General features: G+C 40.8%; 1 protein-coding gene across 4 annotated transcripts in view; it reads left to right on the forward strand.

Annotated features, from left to right (window-relative positions):
• Positions 1–23,393, forward strand: part of pde4a (phosphodiesterase 4A, cAMP-specific) — a 49,098-nt gene extending 25,705 nt beyond the window's left edge. For 2 of the 4 annotated variants that reach the window (XM_039824360.1, XM_039824361.1), the window contains exons 2-15: positions 973–1,158; positions 1,593–1,629; positions 1,779–1,849; positions 2,659–2,708; positions 5,798–5,910; positions 11,233–11,326; positions 11,423–11,586; positions 12,271–12,369; positions 12,468–12,632; positions 12,786–12,885; positions 15,656–15,810; positions 15,930–16,052; positions 19,132–19,314; positions 19,527–23,393. In XM_039824360.1, coding sequence (XP_039680294.1) covers positions 973–1,158; positions 1,593–1,629; positions 1,779–1,849; positions 2,659–2,708; positions 5,798–5,910; positions 11,233–11,326; positions 11,423–11,586; positions 12,271–12,369; positions 12,468–12,632; positions 12,786–12,885; positions 15,656–15,810; positions 15,930–16,052; positions 19,132–19,314; positions 19,527–20,033 — 2,047 coding nt within the window. In that variant the 3' untranslated portion in view covers positions 20,034–23,393. Of the gene's footprint in view, positions 1–972; positions 1,159–1,592; positions 1,630–1,712; positions 1,850–2,658; positions 2,709–5,797; positions 5,911–7,171; positions 8,762–11,232; positions 11,327–11,422; positions 11,587–12,270; positions 12,370–12,467; positions 12,633–12,785; positions 12,886–15,655; positions 15,811–15,929; positions 16,053–19,131; positions 19,315–19,526 lie in introns of those variants that run through there. The other 2 variants (XM_039824363.1, XM_039824362.1) reach the window with 2 other exon arrangements.
• The last annotated feature ends 338 nt before the right edge of the window (positions 23,394–23,731 follow it).

Raw genomic sequence — 23,731 nt, forward strand, 5'->3', positions numbered from 1 at the left:
GATCGCACTTCACGCTTAATTTTAGAAGTCAAACTGAAAACCGTTCATAACTATGTTGATGACAAAGTTTGAGAAGTTTCGGAGAAGTGGGGTTGTGTTATGGAGATAAAAGTTATCCAACATTAAAAATAGATTCTGCAGATACACTGCAACCTGCTTCCTCATCTGTCCTTGTCATCCCAACATTTGACTGCAGTCTGAAAGAGACAATTATAGATCCACATTATTATATATCTTATATCTGAAGTATATCTGAAGTCTTGTAGCAGTTTTAGTGTATAACAAACCTGATAAAAAATTCAAGCCGTATACTTTTCACAAATATTGTCAGATAAGTTGGGATCAGAAAAAAAAAAAATGATGGAGTAACAGTACACTTATTAAACATGTTGCCCTGTCCCCTTTGGCTTGGCTCGTCTTTGAAAAGAGATTAGTTTCAGCCTTGTGTTTTCGGTTTAATGTTAATCAGCGATCTGCTGGCAGAATATTTTTGGGTTGGATGTTATATTGTATATCTTTGTCTCTTTTTCCTTTGTTGCTGATGTTTCCTGATGATAAGTATAAGCAGTCTCGAAATGTGTAAGTGTCCTTTCTGTTATCACTCATGTCTTCAGACAGACAACTTTGGCCCAGAGAGACGCTGCAGTTGATGTGGCTCATTTTGCTCACTTAAAATAAAATGACTTGTCAGTAAAGTGTAATTCTCAGGGCAGCCCGGTGGCAGTCTGCCAATCCAACGGCACATCAGAGTCAACGCTGCATAGGTTCATGCTATATCATCTGTCACATCTCTCCTTCTTCAACTTCCTCTCTGAGAATCTAGAAACACTACAGGAGGATGGCCTCTGTGGCTTGTGTTTGGATGTTAAGGCTCATCTTGTCTGTGAGATAAGAGAAGCAGCTGCGAAACAAACGTAAATGTAGCTAACAGATGTAAAACCAGTTTCCTTCCTGTCCTCTCAAACTATTCAGCTTCGATTCAGAGAATGGTCCCTCGCCAGGCCGCAGTCCCATGGATTCGCAGGCGAGTCCTGGGTTGGTGCTCCACCCTTCTTTCCCCCAGAGCCAGCGCAGGGAGTCCTTCCTGTACCGCTCAGACTCAGACTACGACACATCCCCCAAAACCATGTCACGCAACTCCTCCATCAACAGTGAGGGGTAAGCATGAGGCCATCATCCTGAATCCATCACGTAGCATCACGTAGCAGAACATGAACAGCATTTTAAAATGTTTCTTAAACCTGCAGTGTCCACACACTGCATACGCACGCGACATATCCTTCATCCACTGTACATTATCCCAATAAACATATTATAATTATTTATTTCATGATGAATCCTTTTAACATTAATTGTTGTTTAATTGTTGTTGTTGTTTCCTGGCTTGTCTTTCAGTAAGTTTAACACAGATAAAACCTTCCATTGGTGTATCTCAGGACTAGTTCTCTGTTTAGATCCACATAGGTCATTGTAAACATCCATTTCACAGATACAGCCTCTCATATAAACACTAATACCAAGTGCCTCAGCTGCCAAAACCCCTCACATTCATCTCATTCTGCTGTTTTCTGTTATCATCTTCTGTCCTGCAGGCACGCCGAAGACATGATCGTTACCCCTTTTGCTCAGGTATGTTTTCCTTGTGCTACTTTTCTGAGATGTTTAATTTCTGTAAATGACTAGAAAAGGTGGTTAATTAGTGCAGTGAACTTGTCCCCCTCCCTCCTGTTCCCTCCCTCCTCCTTCTCTCCCTCCTACGCTGTCCATCCATCCCCCAGGTGTTGGCCAGCCTACGAACTGTAAGAAGCAACTTCACCATCCTCGCCAATGTCACAACACCCACTAACAAGTCAGTATCATGCTGTCAAACACCCCTTCCCTCCACTTACACTCGTCACGACTGTCTGCTTAGTTTGCAGTGTGTGTATTTGCTAATGTCTCCTTGCTCCCGTGGGGAAACACTTTTGTCATCATGATTAACCAGTTTGTGATTATCAAGCTGTGCTCAAGGAAAATATGATCTGCATTATTTGGCATCTCTGCAACTCGCTGGCTGAGGACTGAGTGCAGAGAACATCATGCCTCAGATGTATGTCCCTGACTCTGTCTCTGTACCCAGACGATGGAGACGGTCAATAACACTAAAATTATTCTCCTTTGTAATGCAGCAGATAAAAGGAGCTTGAGTTGGCATGCTTTTAGCACCATGTCAATATGATATATAAAGCAATGCACCACAAAATTATCAGCATCTATAATTATTCAGTGTTGTGCCCTGAAAATGCCTCCCTCACTACACAATTATGAAACCACGAAGGCTTCTTGAAAGGAGAGCAGAGCTAAGGCTTTGTCTTTGACTATTTTTGGATACTTGAATATTTTAAATGAAACAAGGATATTTTTATGCACTTTAAACGATTCCCACATTGCAGTTTTATTCAATATTCAAAGACATTTTAATCTCGACATGCACTCCTCCATTGGTCTCTTTTTAGGGGCATATAAATGAATAACATACTGTACATAAAAATATGTATACCCCCTCTGTGAGCCAAGCCTTTTGTTGCCTTATCCTGTAATGCTGAATGTGTGTTGAACCCCAGCAGGTGGCAGCACCGTGTGGTTCTCACTCTGATGTAATGATGTGTTTGTCCACAGGAGGTCACCAGTGACAAGCCAACCCACTGTTCCCCAAGCTACACTCTCTGGTATGTTGTCAGCTAATTAAAACTCTTAGTCCAAAAAGTCCCACGGTCCCCTTACACGGCTGTATGGACACACTAAGGCTCCAACACTCCTAGAATGCATCATCAGTAATGAAAATTACTGCAGAACACTACAGAACATCATGTGGCTATTATGGCTGATTTTTTAATTAACTGTGCTGCAAAGGCTACATTTAATGATATTGTATAGATCTTAAATTACTCAACATATGATGCTAAAGCTACTAAAGATATGTGTGTTATGAAATACCCAAAGCTGATGCTGAGAGACTTGAATCCCTTTTTACTTCTAGATGTATAAAGGACATGAATGCAAAGCTTCGTTTTCACTGTACAGTCCCCTTTACCTTGTATACAGTTGTAAAAATGTTGGGCAAGCAGCATTGCAAGACCACAAACTCTTTTAATTTACACTGCAGAATTTGATGCTTCAACTGTAACATGTCTGACATGAAAATTTGCATATAGTTTTAACTAAACAATTAATATTAGAGGCACAATCACAGAATCTGTCCAATAGATATATGTGTGTATACATAATATATATTTTGTTACTAAGCTGATTTCTGAAATCTGAATTTCAAATTTAGCCCTGTTTTACTGTGTTTATACAAAGTGCAATCAGTGTTCAGAAAGCATGTACATCTTTCTTGCCTGGATGCTATTCCCACAAATGTACGGTGATTTCTGTTAATAAAGTTTAAAAACAAATTAATTGAAATTTAAAGGGAGCATTCTACAGTTTTGTGAGTATTTAGGAAGCAGAACACTGATTCTTGGGAATTTGGATAAAACAGGTTTTAATTTTGAAAATAAAAAGTTAGTTAAATTACAAAATCTGAAGGTATATCATTATAGACCAAAGTGTTGGCTGTTCAGCAATGTACTGGTGCAACCTCCTCATTTTGTATTTTTTTCATAAAATAGACGTTTCAGTTATTACTTTGTTTTTGTCAACACCGTCAGACACAATAAAAAGCATATTATGTTTTATTTATTTGGTCCAATATGTATTTAGAGTTTTTAAATCATTATCTGATATTTGTTGTACACAGATATGCTGTTAAATGTTGAATATTCACTTTTTTTCATTTTTTATACTGTTTCACGTGTACTCCTCTAAAAGATCTAACATCATACAATGTTTACTTTAAGCCTAAATAGAAAAAAGTAATGTTTTTTTATTTAACAAACATATATTTGTATTAAAAGAGACTTTTACTTGAATAACTCAACAGCACTGAAGAAACATATTGTAAGCATATTCATTTAAAACAAATAAAACTCCCTCTGACGGTGGTGACTTTAAAACTGACGGTGGTGACTCTAATCTGGTGACAGTGGCCTCATAACAACATACAATTCCAAAATGTATACCACACAAGATGGCTTCTTGCTTAACAACTTCATTTAACCATTGGTTCCAAAAAATAACAATCCTGAGCATGCATATCATGTGAAAGAGTAGGTTTTTGTCACCACCGTCAGGTTTTTTGTCCGACGGTGGTGACAAAAACCTCCAAATAGTCCTTAACGGAGGCTAGAATATAATTGTTGATCACAATAAATACGGGCTCATGGCTGTGGTTCGGCCGCAGCCTCAAGGCCGAACCACAGCTGTGAGGATATCCACGAAAACCTGACGGTGGTGACGTCTGACGGTGGTGACAAAAACCTAATCTTTCACATGATATGCATGAGTTGTTCACATTAGCCATCTTGTTTCCCCTCTATTGCTCGCTACTTCAGACCTCTTCTTAAAAAGTATACATTTATGTCATAATCTAATCTAATATTTTTTATACAAAAGAGAGTTTAAGAGAAAATAGCAAATTTAAGGGTGCTTGAGTGATCTTGAAGCATGCAGTAGAGCTGAAGGTTTGAAAATGGGGTCCTCAGGAATGTAGTTGACCTTTTAGTTGCCTGACTTTATTGCTTTTTATAAATATCTGACGGTGGTGACGAATATGTGGGACACATTTTGAGCAACCACAAAATAATAGTTAATATTGTTAAAAACTCACTGTTTATAGTTTTTAAAACATATTACAATGTACTATTTCATGTGGTAAAGATCAAGTTGTTAAGTTAAGTTAATCAAGTTGAAATGATTATCTCCTATCCGAGGACAACTGATTTTGTAGGCAATGGGCCAGCAAATAATCATTAAATTAATAAAAATTCAAAATAAAACTATAAAAGAACCTTACATATGTGCAAAGGACCCCCTGATTATAACCTTGATTCTTTTTATTCATGAAAATGTAATTAATTTCCAATAGAATTGGCACTTTTCTTAGTGGGACATGTTTTCGCCAAAGTATTAAGAATCAGTTTCTGATATTTTCATATATATATATATATATATATCGGAATTCAAGAAAAACTTAAAGTTAGTCATCTAATTTTGTATGTAAATTAAAATGACCTGTACTTTTTATGTAACTCAGCTAATCATAATTAAAATATAGGCCCACTCAGGTGCCCAGATAGCTCAGTTGGTAGAGCGAGTGCCCATATATAGAGGTTTACTCCTCGACGCAGCTGCATGTCATTCCCCCTCTCTCTCCCCTTTCATGTCTTCAGCTGTCCTGTCAAATGAAGGCCTAAAATGCCCAAAAATTATCTTAAAAAAGAAATATAGGCCCACTTTACTGTGTTAATACATATTACTGATATGAAATTATTTCTACAGCCTAGAAAACACAAATAACCTATGATTGTTTTCTAATGGGAATACATATATTTAGAGCTGTCAATGAAGTTTAGAGTGATATGTTTTGAATCAGCTGTTCAGCTGATCATAATTTAAAATATTGACCTTTTTACTCTGTTTACAAACATACTGATTAAAAAACAATGTGACCGCATCAGAAAACACAAATAACTTTGATTCAGTTGTTGTGTTCAAGTGTTATTTGTACACATATGGATTACTAGTTGAAGCAAGTAAATGCATACACTTTCTATCATTTGTGTCAACTAACTTACTGAGCTACGGCCACAGGTCATTTTAAATAGAGGATATTCTATCAGGTCATCACTGTTTGTATATTGTCTGTCCTCCCCAGAGGAGACATACCAGCAGATGGCTCGGGAGACTCTGGAGGAACTGGACTGGTGTCTGGACCAGCTGGAGACCATTCAGACCCACCGCTCGGTCAGCGAGATGGCCTCCAACAAGGTGCACACCTGTCTACACACAAACATGTTCACTTTCACTGTCCGTCGGCCTCAACGTTAATTCAGTATGGTGCCAAGCTTTTTGAGGTACAACGTATAAACTGTGTATTTCATGGTTCACAAGGACATTTAATCACTTCATGAGAACTGATTACTATTGAATTGCAGCTGTATCACTCAGTGTATAAAAACCATTATGGCTAACCTTCTGTTCAAGCTTTCATTCTACAAATAAATACAAACAATGCAGCTCCACCAAGGTCAATTATTAAAATGAATTGAAAACAACAACAACAACAACAACAACAACAACAACAACAATGTGCAGGAGTAGTTTGTAAAACTAACTCATTAAAAATACTTTTAAGAACACTGCATTTGGTTGTAAAATCCTTCATCTGGCTTGTCCAGCCTCCCCTAACACCCGTCACATTGAACCTTCATACATTTTCCTCAAATATTGTTTGGAACTTATCAGCTGTTGAAGTAATCAAGCTGCTTTTTCTACTGTTGATTGCTTCAATTTGGAAAGCGGTGTTCATTAGAAGTAGTAATTCTTGAAAATATTTGTTTCCTGGGTTTATTTGCAATCCAGTGGTTGTAATTGTATTGATAAATAATTAAATGAATTCAAGCATCTCTGGGCTTTATGGCATTTGTTAGACTAAACACACTGATCATATCTAGTTAAGCTTTTGTGTACATGCTCGATGTATGCAGACTTCTTAGGTGTGCATTTGTATTTGTGGGGGCACGGGGGCAGAGGAAAAGATTGAGGGAAGGGAGGATGACGGTCTGTGGGTATGGAGGACATGAGAGGGAGGGGGAATGGGCCCTGATGCTGATGTCTCTGCTGTAACCTTGGCTATGGGTTGCTATCGAACAGCAGCAGGGTCTGCCCTTCCCTTTTAGTCATTGGCTTGCCACTCTGACCACAAGCCATGTGGTTAAGGCAAGAACCAATGAAATAGAGGTGATGCTCCTTTAATAGTGTTCTGTCTTAAAGAGACAGCATCGTGTACATGGTTTGTTTCATTCCAGATATTCTTCCCATGTTGCACATCACTATTACTGAATGGCAAGGTTCTTAATGTTTAGAATCAGTCAGGCTTATGATGAAAGGACAGAGGGAGAGATACCAGGAGAGTGCTTAGAGTGTGTGCACATACAGTTTCCTGGGGTAAACAGAGTATCTGTGAATATGTTACTGCCTTTTCAGAGCTGCAACTAAGTCACAGAAATCCTCCGCACTGTGCCAACATGGAGGTACACATGAATATTCCCACTCAGTCTCTCACTCTTACTCACAGCCTTGCACACACACATATTTTCGACAGACGTACATGCTGCCTTGTCGCACATGCGCACTCAGGCTGAGAGCAGAAGCAAGCACAGACATACACACACATGCATGCGCCTGCAGCCACACTGCCTGATTAGCTTGCGAGAGCTGTCTACAGCATCCAGGGAAATGGCGCAAGAGGCAGAGCATTGGAGGAGGAACGGCAACCCAAAGCGGCAGGATTAGACCTCTGGCAATTTGGCCAGCTGAGGCATGGATTGACACAGAGCAGGGGACTGGGATACGGAGCTATCAGGAGGCAGCCTGTCTGACTGTGGACTGACTGTGTGTTGCTGGGATCTGTGTGAGACGGCACAGGCGGGCTGACGCACCGGTAGGACTGGGCCGGGCCTCTGGATCTGTACTGTGGGGGAGGGGCAGTCGACGCAGGGAGAGGGAGCCTGTTTTTCCAGACCACAGCTCTGGTGTGATTCTTCAGCCTGGCCGTCAGCTTCAGGCCTGCCTGCATCCCTCTCTGTCTCTTTCTCTCTCTCTCTCTCTCATCCTCTCCATCCTTGTTTTTCTCTTGCTTTTGTCATTTGTTTCTCCCTTATTCCTTCCCCGATGTTCCTGCTGTCATCCTTACCCTTTACCTCCATCATTCGGTTCTATGGTCATCTTTCGGTCCTGCCGTCGTAATCACTCCAATCTCTCTCCCCTCCATCATCTAAATCTTTTATTACTGTTTGTCAAGAGGCTTAGCTCTTGCAACATAATTTTTTGTTTACATCTCTCTCCCATTCCCACTGATCTCCTCCATCGACTCTTCTCTGTGCCCTTCAGACGGTCCCTCGCTCCCTCTCTTTTCCCCTCCATCTTCCCTCTTTCGGCTCCCATCCACCTCTACCCTGCAGTGACTGTAGATTTGGGTCAGTCTGCTCAGCAAATGGGATGAGATGTAGTCTCTACAGCAGCTGGATCCAGGGGGCTCCTGGTCTGCCCATCAGCGGGACCCTCATCTTTGGACCACACTGAGGCTGGAGCCTGACTCTGGACTGACTGGGGGGCCTGCTTTGGGGTACTGCATGTAGGCAAAGACAGTCCGTACCAGCAGCCCCTACCCTCACCCCCTTCCCCCCTTCCTTCGACCCCTCTCGGGGCAGCCGTCACTCTGGAGTGTCCCGGCTTGACTGGCTGTGGCATCTCCTCACAAAACCTGACGACGCCCTCATGCCACTGGGGCACCCGCAGTGCCCCTACTCCACTCCACTACCGCACATCCTGCCTGTGCCATCGGCCCAAACCCCCTGTCACCCTCAACATGGGTGTGGTAGAGGCCATTGAGCCAGTGCCATCCCCCTGCCCCTCGCCTGTACCAGGGGGCTACAGGCTGCCCCGCTCCTCCAGCTACAGCCCCCTGCAGGGGAGGGCAGGGGCAGAGCTGGATCTTGGTGCGGCTGCTGGAGGGGTTCTGGAGGGGAGTGGGACGGCGGCAGAGCGCAGGACGCCCTTCGTGGACCTGTTCTGTGAGACCTGCTCCAGGCCCTGGCTCATCGGCTGGTGGGACCAGGTAGGGCTCGGAGAGCTTGCAGAGGGCAAACAAGGCCTGGCAGTGGCCATCTTGGATAGATGCTGTGAACTCTTCAAGTTGTTACATCTAAGCATGCATTAACAACTCTATTTGCTTACACCATGCTCTTATGTCTTTTTTTAAACCAGCAGTTATGGTTTAAAAATGTGAGAATTGTATGTGTTTATATAGGAGAGTCTTACACGGTGCTACATGGGGACATTATATACTGAATTTATGTGGTGAAGGAAGGTTTTGTGGGTCTGACAATGGCTTTGTGAGTAACTGTAAGGCAGTATGTTCCTGTACATATTTTATACATGATCCACTGAAGGGGAACAGGAATGAAGGCAGAAAGTTTAATAACTCTGCTCAGTGTTCCTACGTTGCAGCAGCATTGTAAACAAAAAGACAATTTCACTCTCATTCTTCATCCTTCTATATCTGGTCTACACTGTTGTCCTTTGAGAATACACCGAGCTGCTTCAAATCTTAGAAATAGCTTTGGGACTTTGTGATAAGTAGTCTAGCCATCTTTACTGCAGGTATAATGCAGTGTCACATAATGTCCATTTCCATCCTCCACACCTGCGTCCCACATCCCTCTGTGTCTCTTTCCTGCTACCCTGAGGCTGGCCTCATTACAGACCTCAAGGAAGCCAAGCGTATTGTCAGTGAAGGACAATGCTTATTGTTTCAAAACTCAGTAGATATTTCTTTTGTCCTCAGGTGTGCCAACATGTTACATACATAAAAAAAATTAAGATTTGAAAGACATTGGGCACATTAGGATACATGAGTTTCTTCTCTGCCGATATTTTTACAGTCTGAGTCGGTACAGGTTTTAGTTCAGAGAAGGGTCACATTTAGCACGTGTGTTATTCGGTTATTGTTATTCTTAATCATGTACGGTAAGAAAAAATAAAGCCCTCCTGGGTCCCTCACATATGCGAGTGTATAAGTGTGTGTGTGTGTGTGTGTGTGTGTGTGTGTGTGTGTGTGTGTGTGTGTGTGTGTGTGTGTGTGTGTGTGTGTATTGGTGGCCATGTCTGTGCAGCGTTTGCATGTTTGCTTCATTAGTCAGTGTCAGAAGAGTGTTGTTTGTCCTGGCACTCGGACTGGCACTGTGGAAGTGTTGGTTGGCAGCTATGACTCAGCAGTACAGCATTAGGGAAGGAAAGAACGAGAGAAAGCGAGAAAGAGAGGAGGAGGTTGGGCTGAGCCTGTTGCCTAAGTGTGCCACAGGGCTTGACTTGCTTCCCTGGCTACTGTTGACTGATTCTCCCCAACTGCTTCAATGATTTTATTTATTATTTATTTGTAGTTTATTTAAATAGGGACAGATACAAAAAACATAGATTATTACATAAATAACAATCCCATGCCTGTATCACAGTGTTTATAGCCATGGCTAATTCGCAACACCTGTCCCTAGGAGGGCTTTTAACAGTTCTATTTCTATTTTGCTGTCAGAGTATACCTATTTGCTTGGCCTATCATGTAATGAGCGCAAGGCTGGGTGGGATCGGTGGAAAAAGAGAGATAACTGAGAGGGAAAGAGTGAAAGATGGAGGGAATGCTTGTGGGAAATGGCAGGAAGGCAAAGTGGAGCCTGTGATAGAGGAGGGTTTTGGGACTCAAGGGCAGTAGTGGAGAGTTGTTTACCTGGAGAGGGAGGGGGGAGCAGATTTAAGGAACAGAGAGGCGTGGAGAGGAAGACAGCAGAGGAACTAAGGGGTGACCTTGGTAAAGGTTAGAGACACCTGCCTACTCCCTCAGTTTGTCACCCAAGCAGCCACCGCTCTCATATCACGCTGAAGGACTGACTGTGAGGAGGCAGTTGCCACGGCAACCACTTTGGTTGCCATGGAGACTGTTAGGTGTGAAAGATCAGTCGGTAGGACACAGACCAAAGGGGTCTTGTCCGTATCGTATTGTACCTTCACATGACTTGTGCAACAGGTAACTATCAAGCCTCCGAACACCACCTTTATCTATAGAAATAAAATAATCACATGCTCAAGCTGAGAGAAAATTCAGTATTTTTGTACTGCGAGGACCTGCAGACAAGTTGTTCATGATTGCCACTGTATATGTCTGGAGAAGAATACGTATTAAAATGCCACATTGCTACAGCATATAAATACATGGCAATCAAAATGCAAGCACACTGATATAGGGGTTTTGAACAGTATGTTCTCAAAAAGAGGAGGCATGATTCATCATTGATTTTCTCACCCTTTAGTGAATTAAGCCAGAATGAGGGTGATCATTTATTTTTTAATATTGGACTCAGAGGAATGCTTTGTTGGAATGTGTCGGTACAAATGGAATCTATAAGGTCAATGGTAATAATTCTGAGGGTTTACCAATCTGCAAGTCTCTACATTGTTGGATATGTTAGTAAACCTTTCTTCTACTTTGTACTGTTCAAATCACTCACTTTCTGTGTCTGTCTGTCCTCCCCTCAGTTCAAGAGGATGTTGAACAGGGAGCTGTCCCATTTGTCAGAGATGAGTCGCTCAGGGAACCAGGTGTCAGAATACATCTCCACTACCTTTCTAGGTAAAGAAAACATCCATTTGTGACCAACCTCGATAGCAAGTCTTTATAAGCTTTGACCCATCCTGGCTGACCTCTGACTCTGAACCCCCCTCCCAGATAAGCAGAACGAGGTGGAGATCCCATCCCCGACTTTGAGGGAGAGGGAGAAACCCATGTGTCACATCAGCGGTGTGAAGAAGCTCACACACAGTTCCAGCCTTTCAAACTCCACCATGCCTCGATTCGGTGTGAAGACTGAACACGAGGATGCGTTAGCCAGGGTAAATACATCATTATCTTACTGTGTTTTTATTGTGTTCATGATTTATGTTTTTATGCTGCTGTGTGACCATAAAGATCTGAACCGAACTAAATGGATGGATGGATGGATGAAAAAGCAGCTGAGAAGCAAGTTATTGCATAGACATGCACAAACAAAGCCACACAGGAGATAACAAAAGAACACAAAAGAAGGAAAACAGACATGTATTTCCTGTCACTCTTCTCTACATATTCTACCTCTTTATGTAAATATAATTTGTTATGCACACATGCATTTCAGTTCACATTTCCGTAGCTTTCTTTGACCATCTGTATACCCGATTATATGAACAGTTAAAAGGAAAATGCAATGATGTGATATCACAACTGCAAAGGAATTTAAAAGCAGCAAATGTTTCCACAACTTAAAAAATCTTTTTGGCATTGGTCCATCAGAGTCAGTGCAAGTGCTTTTTTATTTCTCATTGTGGAAAAATGTTTTGAAGTAGAGGAGAAACCAATGGCATCACAAAGACATGTTGCCTCAAAACATGTTGCATGTTGCAAGTTTCATGCAACCTAATTGTAATCTAATCTAAATAACACACAACTGTTGTATCTTTGCACCTTTATGGGTGAATTTAGATGGAAAACTGCTAGATTGTGGTACTGATGCGTGTTAATGTGGTCTGTTGTGCCTTTAGGAATTGAACGACTTGAACATATGGGGCCTTAATATCTTTAGTGTGGCAGAGTTCTCTAATAACCGACCCCTCAGCTGCATAATGTTTGCCATCTTCCAGGTGAGAGACAGGAAGATTGAACTTTAACTAAAAATGGATTATATAGTTTATCATGTAGCATTACTTATCTGTGACTATGATGATCCCTGTGGCTGTAGGAAAGAGATCTACTGAAGACCTTTCGGATCCCTGTGGATACATTTGTCACCTATGTGATGACCCTGGAGGACCACTACCATGCCAATGTGGCCTACCACAACAGCCTCCACGCTGCAGATGTCACTCAGTCTACTCATGTACTGCTATCCACACCGGCTTTAGATGTAAATACCTCTACTCGTCAATACTGCCAATACACATCTAACTTCACATGCACAGACTTTTAGAGATACCAGGCCATCTATACAGAATATAGTAGTCATAGGCATTTGTAAACAGCATTAACTGCTTATTTTTCTCTCTTATTTCTCTGACAGGCTGTGTTCACTGATTTAGAGATACTAGCTGCGTTATTTGCCGCTGCCATCCACGATGTGGACCATCCAGGAGTGTCCAACCAATTCCTCATAAACACAAGTGAGTTGAAATGAGATTAAGATATGACACACAAAGATATATAAATTATAAAAAATATATAAAATACATTGGGAAAAACAATCATCATGATGGCAAGGACAAACAAAAAGCTACTTTTGGTTCAGGATTGAATACCCCTGATACGTGTTGTATATGACTAAAACTAGTAAGTTCCAACAAAGGGAGGGAAGCTATAAAAGAACCAGTGTACTAATGATAGGTCTCGTCGTTTGCCAACTTTGTGAAAGTCTCTGATTTTAGAAAGATCATGAAGCACGTAGCTAAGATCCAATATTAAGAATTAGATGAGGCCACTAGAGCTGCAAAGATTAATCAACTATTAAATGAATCGCCATCTATTTTGATAATTGATTAATCGGTTTCAGAAATTCTCTGATTCCAGCTTCTTAAATGTGAATATTTTTCTAGTTTCTGCACTTCTCTATGACAATAAACTGAATATCTTTGAGTTGTGGACAAAACAAGACATTTGAAGATGTCATATTGGGCTTTGAAAACACTGATCGGCATGATTCACCATTTTCTGAAATTTTATAGACCAAGCAACTTATCGATTAATCGAGAAAATAATTGACAGATTAATCCACAATGAAAATAATCACCAAAAGGCCACTTTTCTAGGTCAGCTATTCTGATAATACCTGGTATTCAATTTCTTTCGATCCAGTAAAGGTTTGTCTTAAAGGGGTGATAGAATGATTATATAGGGTATTTCACACTGTTCCTTAAGGTCTCCTAATGGGGTATGTAACATTGGTTGGGCTGAAAATGGCCTGGTTGATATTTTGGCCCTTATGCATCCCTGTGTTTTGGCCCTATTTGTAACAAGAGCTTTTCTTCCAAATATGGTATGCTCATGAATATTTAGATGAGCTACGTGGTCATTGGTTGAGCGAATCGCCATACACACACATTAGAGACGTGCGCTGATTGGTTGAACGAATCCCCAATACACACACATTAGAGACGCGACAGAATCTCATATTCCAGACACTGCAATGTTTCGTTACCAAATTCACTTCTGAGACTTTTTTATGCGAGAAATCAACTATATAAAGCTCAAATATGGGCCGTTTTACAAAAATTGATGGCTAATTGAAAATTTGGTAAGACGTGTCGGACTTTAGAAGCTCCACACAGTCTGACGAGAAAGCGGCAGCCTGCTGGGCTCCATACCAAGGGCAAAGTCACCCTGTGTGGATACTGAACTACTGGGTCTCCGCGGCCGGCTGCCGGCATAACTATAATATATTTACGGTTTGAATTTCGTCACGCCACTTATATAACATCTACCCCAATATCTTATAAAGCTAACCGTTGTGTCCGATTTGATTTTAAGGCAAGGTCTTAGCTAACACTTGTCCGATTTCGGATTTCAATTGAATGCACTTTTGTGAATGTCAGAGGTGTTAGGAGGAGGCTAGCTAGCTCTCATTGATGGACTCCAGCTCACCACCATCACAGCTCTATCAATGAGACGCCCGGACAAGAGGCGTTTATTTCCCTGATTGTTTGTTTAAATATCTCAACACACATATCCATTATAAGATTAACTGGAACCTGCGGTAAGAGATTGCGGGTGTAACAAGCTCGCTGACTGCGCTCTCAGTCACTCACCGGCCGACCATTTAGCAGGAAGAAGGGAGGGAGAACAGCAAGCTGCAGGCCCTGGAGCTCGGTCAGGGCAGCAGCGTTTGGTAGTCCAGTCACCCAGAAAAGGGTGAGTTTGCGTGGGTATTGAGCACCGGGCTCCCGGCCGTGACAGAGCTCTATCGAGCTCACAGCAGGCCGGGGTCTGTGAAGGAGGACGGGTATAGCGGTGATGTAGCAACCCAGGCAGCACCGGCCGCTGAACTCCGACACACAGTCGGACAAAATTTGCAATTAGCCATCAATATTCGTAAAACAGCCCATATTTGAGCTTTACATGGTTGATTTCTCGCATAAAAAAGTTTCAGAAGTGAATTTTGTAATGGAATAGCAGAGATCTGCGCGACCTAGATTCAGAAGACTACTTGATCTCAGGTCAGTTGTGTAGCCTATGTAGATGTTGGGGCGTGACCATTCTCTTAATACACCCATGGGCGTGACAAAGGTACAGGTCTTGAGATGCTTACGTAAGCTTCCAGCTTTGTTGAGATTCGCCCGTTTTCAGTGGCAGTTTCAAAATATGAGATTTTCATAGTAAAGGGGTGTCAATGGGATTTTGAGCTTCTATGTATGTCCTATTTACCCACCGAACTGTTGTTATTCAACTATGACAAGGTAAAATCGGTTTTGCATTCTATCACCCCTTTAAATATTGTTTTTTAAACTCTTATTTTAAATATGATGTCAGTTTTTGTTTCAGTTTCCTCATGATAAAATGTATTTGTCTTCTAAATCAAATTATTATTTATCATTATGCTGTAAAGGATTGGGAAATAGATTTAGAGACATAGATTTAGTCTATGTAATTATTTAAGTTATGTTTCTGTTCAGTATAATACACTCACTTTAGTTGAAATTATCCTATATTTTTTGCCTTTGGTACTGCAGTCATCCTCAGTTTGCTCGTTGTTTTTAGTACATTAATCTGTTTAGTCTTTACATTGTGTGCTTTTAGTTGTTCTAAATGGAGATATTTGTACCTAAAGCTTTATTTGCACTGTGCTTCTTCCTTAAATCTACTAACCTGTTGTACATTTTGACATAATGCCACCACAGTCTGTGTTTTTAACTTGTATGTGTTGTATGGTGCTTTCTTCAGACTCCGAGCTAGCTCTGATGTACAACGATGAGTCTGTGTTGGAGAACCATCACCTAGCTGTGGGCTTCAAGCTGCTTCATGAGGACAACTGTGACATCTTCCAGAACCTTAGCAAGAGGCAGAGACAGAGCCTAAGGAAACTTGTCATTGATATGGTAAGTGTTGTCAACACACTCATTCTGTATCATGAAGATCTCACTTGTCTCCTACCACCTTTCTATTCTCCATCGTTCTATGGTGTTCTCTAATGCATTCATATGAATTTTCTTCCCAGGTTTTGGCAACAGATATGTCTAAACACATGAGTTTGCTGGCAGACCTTAAGACTATGGTGGAAACCAAGAAAGTGACAAGTTCTGGAGTACTGCTGCTCGACCATTACACTGACAGGATACAGGTGAGACGTCATTTTCCAGTTCATTTACAAGAAACTTCAATTAACAATTTAGCCATTTAGCAGATGTTCTGAGCCTGTTACAAAATAACTTAGCATTTACTGAAGCATTGACAGTTAATTCCTTTCCTCAATTTCCTTAAAATGTCATGGCATGTAGACGTAGCACTGTGTACATGGACACCACCAGAACTGTGATTTGTCTGTCTGGGTTTTTTTGTATTTTCTCCATGTTTCCAGTGCTGGTAATGTTTGTTGACAGTTAAGACAACATGGAGCAGGCTTAAGAAAGGTTATGTAGTCTCTTCTTTTAAAGTATGTTTTAGTAGCTTGGGCATTGTAAGAGGTAGAGCCATAAGATGCACCACTGATTGACATCTGTAGGATCTGGTTATCGAGGATTGTGCTTAAAGGTCCCATGACATGGTGCTCTTTGGATGCTTTTATATAGACCTTAGTGGTCCCCTAATACTGTATCTGAAGTCTCTTTCCCAAAATTCTGCTTTTCCTTAGTATTTCTGTGTCTGTAGCTATTGCGGAGGAGAGAGGGGGGGGGGGCAAGGTAGAGAGTGGGGGCGTGGCCTTGACCAACGGCCACTTTGCTCATTTGAAAGCCATGATGTCTCTCTCTCATGGGTGGGCAAAATTCTCTGGGCGGGCAAAGCAGAGAAAGGGGAGGTAACCTTTCTCCTTATGACCTCATAAGATGCAAGATTCCAGATCGGCCCATCTGAGCTTTCATTTTCTCAAAGGCAAGGTAGGATACCCAGGGCTCGGTTTACACCTATCTTCATTTCTAGCCAATGGGGGACCATAGGCAGGCTGGGGGAACGCATATTAATGTTAAAAAACCTCATAAAGTGACATTTTCATGCCATGGGACTTTTAAGCATTTGATAGATGAAGTAGGTATTACTTTATGCTGTCAATGACAGAGAACTCCAGTGCACGGCAAGGTTTTACAGAAAGGTTATCTCTGGACTGGTTGATGACAGCCCGGCATGCGTGAATATATTTGACCTGATTTGTGTCAAATATTTGTGATACAGTGAATCCGGGTTTTCATTGAGAGGACCATGGAAAGGCAGGAAGAGAAACATGCCCAGCGATCCCACTGTCTGTATAGCTGTGTTTTCATTACATGGTATGGTTCTGTTGACTCAACTCACTTTTGTTAGTACCAGGTACTTTTGTTTTTGTTTTCCACTGCAGATAGTACTCCATCAGTACTCCCTCAGTGTAAGCGGGATTCTCAGCTGATAGTCACAGCTTCGCTACTTGAAAATGTCGTTCTTGTATCGGCTCTGCTCCCTTGGAACCTCGACCGAGGAAGTACTAAAATAAGTGAGTGAGTTGAGTAGAGTAGAGTAGAGTCGAGTAAGTAAGTAAGAGTTACTAAGCAGCATAAGAGTTTTAAGAAGGAGGTTGCTGTTGTCATCTAAACTGAGGTCAGGAGGAAACTCAGAAACATGGAGGAGCGCAGTGTTGGTTTAGTATGCCAGTTTGAATCCTGACTGATTGGGGTACAACTTTTGTTTCTATGACAATTCTTTTATTCAAGAGTTTTGGAAATTATTAAAGAAACAACACTAGTTTGTTAGTTGTTGATATTAGATGGATGAAGAGTTCTTCATGACCATTGGAGAAACTAGATGACTTGAAGGCACACAGCCAAATGTCACAAAAGAATTGAAGATTGACATTAAAAGAGGGAGTGAGGAGGATGGGGTTAATAGTGCAGGTAGAGTTGCTGTGCTAAAACATAAAAGCTTCTGCACCTTTTGGTAGGAAGAGGAAAGAATAGGCCTGTTTTGACCTGGTTTTAATGTCAGTTGTTACTCTCACATAAATCATTAATTAGAAAAGTGCCGACATAAGGATATCTACTGACGGGCGGCGGGACATGTGCAGGAGAAAAATAGGTTTTTAAAAGACTCAGTGTGTTCAGCTCTCAGTACATTTGTAGCTTCTAACTAAAGTTCTCGTTACTGCTGATTAATAAACACATTTAAAAAGTTTTATTGTAAGGAATTTATAGGAAATGAAACCGTTTCACAGCCATTGCTTTGACCACTCACTTCGCCAGCTTACTCTAAACAGCGCTGTGGAGATAGGTCTGGCAATGTGAGACTAATAAATAACAAAAGGAGACAACATAAGAACAGGAATGTTTGTAGTGATATCTTACATATTAGTGAATTCGAGAACGTTTTATGAAACTAAAATAAGGTTATTGTGTACCAGAGGCTGCCTTTTCCAGGCAACTGTGGGGCACAGAGCTCCAGACAGCCAGGGATATAAGAGCAGGCTGCACCGGAACACATGATTCACTCTCATTGGTTTCTGTGACATGAGAAATACTTTGAATGAGTACGTAATTCCACTCACAGTTGAATAGGCGGTCCTTAATGTGGCCGAGGACACATACCCGTTTTCACGAATGTGGACACATGTGGTTTGTACCACCTCCGAATGTGGTTTGAGTGATCGGATCTCAATGCATCCTCAATGTGTCATTTCACCTGTATTTCACACTGTTCACTTGTGATCCGAACAACCATATCAAATTTTAATACCAGGTGAAAGAGGGCCAATGAAGTTAAGCCAGACTGAATACACTAATAAGTGGAGCATTTTAAATGATATACATACTTACTGTAAGTAGGTAACAAAATCGTGAGCAGAAATGGAAAAAGGGCATGCACAAATGGAAATGTGTATGTGTCTTACATATTGCAATTCCACTGTAAACTGAGCATCTTTCAATAAAAACAAATCTTTGCAAAAGGAAATGGATAAGGGAGGAGCAGGTGTAGATGGAGGATACAAGTTGATAAAGCTTTCCAGGTTTATAAGCAGTGGGACAAGATTTCGGAGTTGTACTAGCAATTAATAGAAGAGCAAAGGAATTGAGAATAAAGTCAAAATGAAAGAGGATAATTAGAAAGCTGCTTGTGCATTACCTCCTTTCAGCTGCTAAAACATTTGTTGGCAGATGACCTCTATGCATATCTAAATTCAGTGCTTAAAACTTTGCATGTACATAATATAGTGTGTGACATGTGCCTGTGTGTTTGTGCAGGTGTTGAGGAACATGGTGCACTGTGCTGACCTGAGCAATCCCACGAAACCCCTGGCTGTGTATCGACAATGGACGGAGAGAATCATGGAGGAGTTCTTCAGGCAGGGAGATAAGGAGAGAGAGCGAGGGATGGAGATCAGTCCCATGTGCGACAAACACACTGCATCTGTGGAAAAGAGCCAGGTAAATAACCAGCCCTGAAATATACAATGCATGAATATGATTCTGTGCATAACTGTGTGTTAGTGCTTTAAGAAAGGTGATAAGCACAGTGCAGAGTAATCTGTCATCTCTGATCACAGCAGTCACCCTCATACATTTTTAATGCTGATTTGTCGGGAAATTACACCACTGTGATTTAAATTATGTCCATCATACTTTCTTTCTGGACGCAGGTGGGCTTTATTGACTATATTGTCCACCCGCTGTGGGAGACATGGGGGGACCTTGTGCACCCTGATGCCCAGGACATCTTGGACACTCTGGAGGACAACAGGGACTGGTACCAGAGCACTATCCCACAAAGCCCCTCGCCACCTCCTGTATGTCAGGATAAGGATCTAAATGCCTGCATGGATAAGTTTCAGTTTCAGCTCACCCTCGAAGACAGCTCTCAGAGAGAACAGGGAGATGAGGGGGACAAGCCTACGCTGAACCATGTGGCACATGACTGCAGTCAGGGGGAGGAAGAGGAGGGTAAAAAAGAGGAAGAGGAAGACATAATGGTAGAGGAGGAAAATGAGGACATAATAGAAGAGGAAGATGAGGTGGCAATGGAGGAAGAGGAGGTGGAGGAGGAGCTGAAAGCTCAGTTAGAGGTGAGATCTGAAAAGGAGAGACTTTCTGACACAAGTCCTGTAGAGGAAGAGGAAGACTCTTCTTCACAAGCTGAAGATACATGAGTTTTGCTCCCGTATCTCCCTCTTCACTTGCACACATTATCTTGTTCATCCTTTCAATGGCCAAACCAAGAACAAATAAGACTGCAATGACAATACAGACCTTTAAATATATTTTTCAAAAAGGGAATAAATTAAAATCACTTAAAGAGAAGGTAATTACACAGCAACTGTAGATTTGGACTGGTGACAAGTCCTCCGACTGATTCCACAACGAACTTTAGACTTAAGAGGAATTTAGGAGAGCATGAATGATGGGCAACTGCAGAAAGCGTAGCACTCTGAGACTGGATGCACACACACAAACACACAGAAAGTGACACACACACACACACACACACACACACACACAGACACAGTATGTTTGTATGTGTGCATGTATATGAGGACATTGACCAGTAATGAATCTCTTTGGAAAAAGCCATCTCTTAATGGAGTATTAACTTGTGTTCAGTCAGTATTAGTAATTCATGTTTCTTAGAACCTCAACAGAAATTGTTCTCCTCAGAAAAGCTACACATCCGAGTGACTTTTTTTTTTCCATTTCTGTCGGAAAGAAAAATAAGAACATCCACAGAGTTGGAGGAGGAGAGAGGAAGATAATGAAGAAAAATAAGATGCTGCGACGAAGGGGCCGCCAGGTCCCTTACCCCTTTTCCCTTTACGAGGAGAGTGCTACTGGTGCAAGATGGCTCTGTGCCTTTCTGAAACACCAGCTTCCTGAATGGAGCTGTCGTGAAGCAATGCATTGTGGTACAGGAGTGTCTGATTTTGTTATCATTTTTGATTGTCTCTCTTTACTGTTCATGGTATTGTGGTGTGTATCTCATACGTACAGTTTCTGTGGTGATATGTTTTAAGCTGTAAGTCTTCCTTTGTTGCTCTTCTGGTAATCTAATAACTCAGAACTGTAGATGCAGAGCAATCACTACCACCACCACCACAACCACCAGTGGACTCTTTCCAGCTTATGTTTTTTCTTATTAGAATGCTTTTTTTAAACTTTCTGAGAATAAGCCATGTAATGCTTTGAAGCATAAGTTTTGCCTATTTTCTATTTAACAGTTGCTAAAAATGTTGAAGGGATACATCATTATTTTATCAGCAGAACAAATTTCCACTCGCCATCTCACACCCACTTGCACTGTGTGGTTATGTCTCCTCATGAACAATGATTCTCACCAAAGTAAACGATGAGAAACTTCAGTGGGTGAAGCGATTTAAAGGAACATAGATGAATAAGAAAATCAGAGTGGCAGAATGTCAGTAGAAAGAAGCGTGATTAAGGTGGTCTGGCAGTCCCTATTCATCCTTGTTATGTTTGATGCTTTTTTGCCTTAATGTCAGATGCAGGATACATACCTGCCAGTATGTAGATTTATAAGATATAATAGATATCCTAGTATATTTATATCACGTCTGTATGCTTATTTCTGTGAGTATCAGTGTGTCAATACACAATGTATCCAGCATTGCATTTGGAGGGTAAAAGGGAAACATTGCTGCCAATTAGTTATTATGTTGTTGCTGTGCTCGGACCAACATAAAGAATGTGTTGTTTTTTAATCAGGATGGAAAAAGGACTATCTTATAGCTACCTGGAGGCATGCAGAGGAAGTAAGAATGGGAGTTAAGAGAATGACTATGGATGTCCTTTGTTTGAATCTGAACAGATATTGATTTGTTGACATGATGGAGTTGATGCATGTATTTGTTTGCGTGGCTTATTGTGTGGTCATGAGTAAGCGAGTGAGAAACAGAAACAGAGGGTATATGCTAAAGATGTTCTCATATGTGTCACAGGTCCCTCACTGGCATCACCACATGTTGTTGAATGCTGTTCATGATTCTATCAGCTCAGCTTAAATAGGTCACAGTTTGTTTAGGTGTTTGTTTTTCACAGGGTAAAAAAATTATTAAAAAGTGTGGTTCTTTTGAAGGGTAAGAGCAAGTTTCTGCAGGTCAGTAACTGAGCTTATCTGAAGACACCACAGCTCGGTGCAACACAAGCCTGTGTGTTTGACCCGCTCTGTTGCAGGATGGAGCAGAGCTGCCGGGCCACCACACAGGCTTTCATCTTGTGGAATGGGAATCCAGGATTACTATTGCAGTGATTTAAATAAAAGATTCCCATTTGCATCGGCATTTTACTTTAAATATGTTGCTTTGTTTTTGTGGCTTCTTGTTATGTCATAAGCTATAAAAACGTTAATATTTACTTGCCATACAAACACGATACTGTAGCAATTGTTTCTTAAAAGAAAATTATTCAATTGATTGATTGCTGCCATTCTTTTTAAATGATGAAAAGAAAACCATAGGTAGTGTTTTCTTTGAACAGTTTGTGTACAGTTTATTTTTATATCATTCTGGTGGATGGTCTGGAAAATGAATCACGTGTTGATGATATAGCTATAAACATTATCATTCTTGTATATATTGTAATATTGGATTGTAAATTATAAATTTATCAAAGTCATAATGGTTGACAAATAAAAAGGTTGTTAACTGAACCACTAAAACACTGCAGGCCACATCATCACCTTTTCATTCTCTGGTTATGTTTTCGCTCACTTGTGCTGACATTTTTTTAATTGTCCACATCTATTGTTAAAATCAACTATATTTGTACCAGCACTTTATTTCACCAGGTTTTAAGGCAGACAGTGTGTTTCAGGTAGTGTACAGTCTGTGCTAGTGGTTTGGTCATTGGCAGTCACCTGTTGATTATATTCCATTGGGCCAAATCACAAACCGTCATTGTGCAGTAGTCAATGTTAACCCCTTTCCAGAGACATAATCAAACAAACTTGTCATTCTCTATTAACAGTCAATGTGAGATTGAACTAATTTGACTGATAAAGTCAAATGTAAGCTGATGTAGTCACATAGGATGTGACATATTCAAAGGAAATAAATGTGTCCTTATCTAACTTGGCCATCTCTAGTACTCTCACCACCTCAATTTGTTAGTAACTTTGGTCCCCATCTGGGTTGCTGTCAGGTTACTTTGTCGCAGACTGACTCCCTCTGTGAATAACTCTCTGGGCTTTAATTCATGTGTTTATTCACGAGTAAGAAAGATTATTCAAGGGAAAAAACAACATGAAATGATTGTAATATTTGTAAATGATCTTGCTGTAATGTGTAAAATGTGTCCAAGTTATTTTTTATATTATTTTTATGAAAGGTTTTTCCTCTTAACAGAGCTGAGGTTTCATTTTGTGAATAAATGCATTTAATAAGCAAACATCTATATATAAAACAATGTTATAGTATATCAGTATATTTTTTCTTTTATTTCACTGTTCGGTACTGTAAAGTGTGTTAAAAATACAAATAAAGTAAGATTTTTAAATTAAATGCAATACAGTTGTCGTGTTTGCGGTTATTACAGTTTCCTTGTATGCTTGTCCACTGTTAGGTGGTTTGTTACAAATCAAATGTCAGCATTATACTTGTTATGTATTATATTGTTATTTATCCAGGGGCTGGTAGCCAAATCTTATTTTTGTAGCAAGACCAGCAAGACTGTATTATTAACTGGATATTGCAGGCAACGCCCCTTGGTTGTTAAAGACATTTATACTAGTTTTTAGATACATTTTAATGATAGTGGTAGTTTTAAAATTATAACTGTCCACTTGAACGTTACCTACTCGTTAGTTTTTACGCCGTTATTAATTATGGTTTAAGGATAA

Source organism: Perca fluviatilis, chromosome 15 (assembly GCF_010015445.1).
Source record: "Perca fluviatilis chromosome 15, GENO_Pfluv_1.0, whole genome shotgun sequence".
NCBI classification, from domain to species: Eukaryota; Metazoa; Chordata; class Actinopteri; order Perciformes; family Percidae; genus Perca; species Perca fluviatilis.